This window comes from Tupaia chinensis, unplaced genomic scaffold (assembly GCF_000334495.1).
Source record: "Tupaia chinensis unplaced genomic scaffold, TupChi_1.0 Scaffold000571_1, whole genome shotgun sequence".
NCBI classification, from domain to species: Eukaryota; Metazoa; Chordata; class Mammalia; order Scandentia; family Tupaiidae; genus Tupaia; species Tupaia belangeri.
Genome location: NW_006160085.1, coordinates 12,356 through 13,782, shown reverse-complemented (window position 1 = coordinate 13,782; position 1,427 = coordinate 12,356). Strand labels below are relative to the sequence as shown.

Sequence of the window (1,427 nt, the reverse complement as noted above, 5' to 3'; positions counted from 1 at the left end):
GATAGAGAGACAGAAAACAAGAAATCACCCCCCAGTGGGGATGGCCACACCGAAATCCCTTCTCCTCCATTCTTCTCTTGGGATCTTGGGCACGCACGCACATACGCCTCGCGTGAGTTTAAGCCACTGGGTCTGGGACTCGAACCACGGTCAACTACATGAGAGTCCAGCAACATAGCCATTATGCCAGCTTCTAGTCCCGGAAATATAAGAATGGTTCTTGACTGTGGCCCCATTTTTATTTTGAGACAATACAGGGTCTAAGATAGAAGGAAATCATTGAGACTGGAGTGAAAACAAAAGCTTTTTGGTTTGGATGATAAAGGAGGACCTCAAGAGTAATAGTTTCAGGGTGGTGGCAGTTGGCATGGTGATTAGAGGCACTGGATTCCCATATGGCCAACTGTGGTCTGAATCCCAGACTTGGCAGCTTGCTTTCTTGCTTTCTCTTTCTCTTTCTCTCTGTCTCTGTCTAGTTAAGTTTTTAAAAATGATAAAAGAAATGGAATTTTAAAATAAGTGATTATTTAAAAAAAAAAAAAACCAAGAGTAGTAGATTCAGCGTATCTAGAAGGCAGCGCTGAAGTCGGCCTTATGAACTAGTGGGTTTCTTCTTGGCATCCAAGTCCTTCTTCATTTCTTCAAGCTTTTTTTTTTTTTTGAAGATTTATTTATTTATTTATTCATTCATTCATTCCTTCATTCCTTCATTTTAATTTGACCAGACAGAGACACAGAGAGAGAGAGAGAGGAAAGTGAGAAAGCAAGCCACCAGGTCCAGGACTTGAACCGTGGTTGGCCATGTGGGAGTGTCCAGCGCCTTAACCACCACGCCACCTGCTGGTCCCCCAGTTTCTTCAAGCTTTTTAGCCAGGTTTGGTGTGTCATAGTTCTGAGGCAGATACATTCCAACCACATTGCCCAAAGTAAATCTAAGCAAGAACTGGGGCATGATGTCAGCAAGGAGGGCATGAAGAGCAGCTGCCCTTTTTTCTTTTCTTTTTTTTTTTTTTTTAATAGTTGTCACTGTAGAGATATTTAACCTCCTTGGTTAGATTTTTTAATTTTTAATTTTTTTAATTTGCTATAAGCTATGGGCAGTTGCTGGAGAGAGTCAGACAGACAGAAAGTGAGAAATCATCCCCTGGGAAGTGGCCACGCCACTTCCTCCATTCTCTTCTCCGATTTTGGGCATTCATACACATGTGCTCAGTGTGCTTTTCAAGCCACTAGGTCTGGGATTTGAACTGTGCAGTCTGCCATATGGGATCGAGCTAACTTAACCTCTGTGCCATCTGCTGACCCCTCCTTGGTTAGTTTATTCCTAGGTATTTTATTGTTTTTATGGTTATTGTAAATAGGATTACTTCCTTCATTTCTGGTTCAGTTCTTTTTTTTTTTTAAAGGTTTTTGCTATAGGGCGTCTG

At 41.7% G+C, this 1,427-nt stretch overlaps 1 protein-coding gene across 1 annotated transcript; it reads right to left on the bottom strand.

Annotated features, from left to right (window-relative positions):
- Positions 1–592: 592 nt before the first annotated feature.
- Positions 593–952, bottom strand: LOC102477356 (short transmembrane mitochondrial protein 1-like). Its single transcript, XM_006158056.1, has 2 exons — positions 838–952; positions 593–639 (listed from the first exon to the last, which is right to left on the bottom strand). Exons 1-2 carry the CDS (start codon positions 950–952, stop codon positions 593–595), a joined length of 162 nt encoding a protein of 53 aa, XP_006158118.1.
- Between the last annotated feature and the right edge of the window lie 475 nt (positions 953–1,427).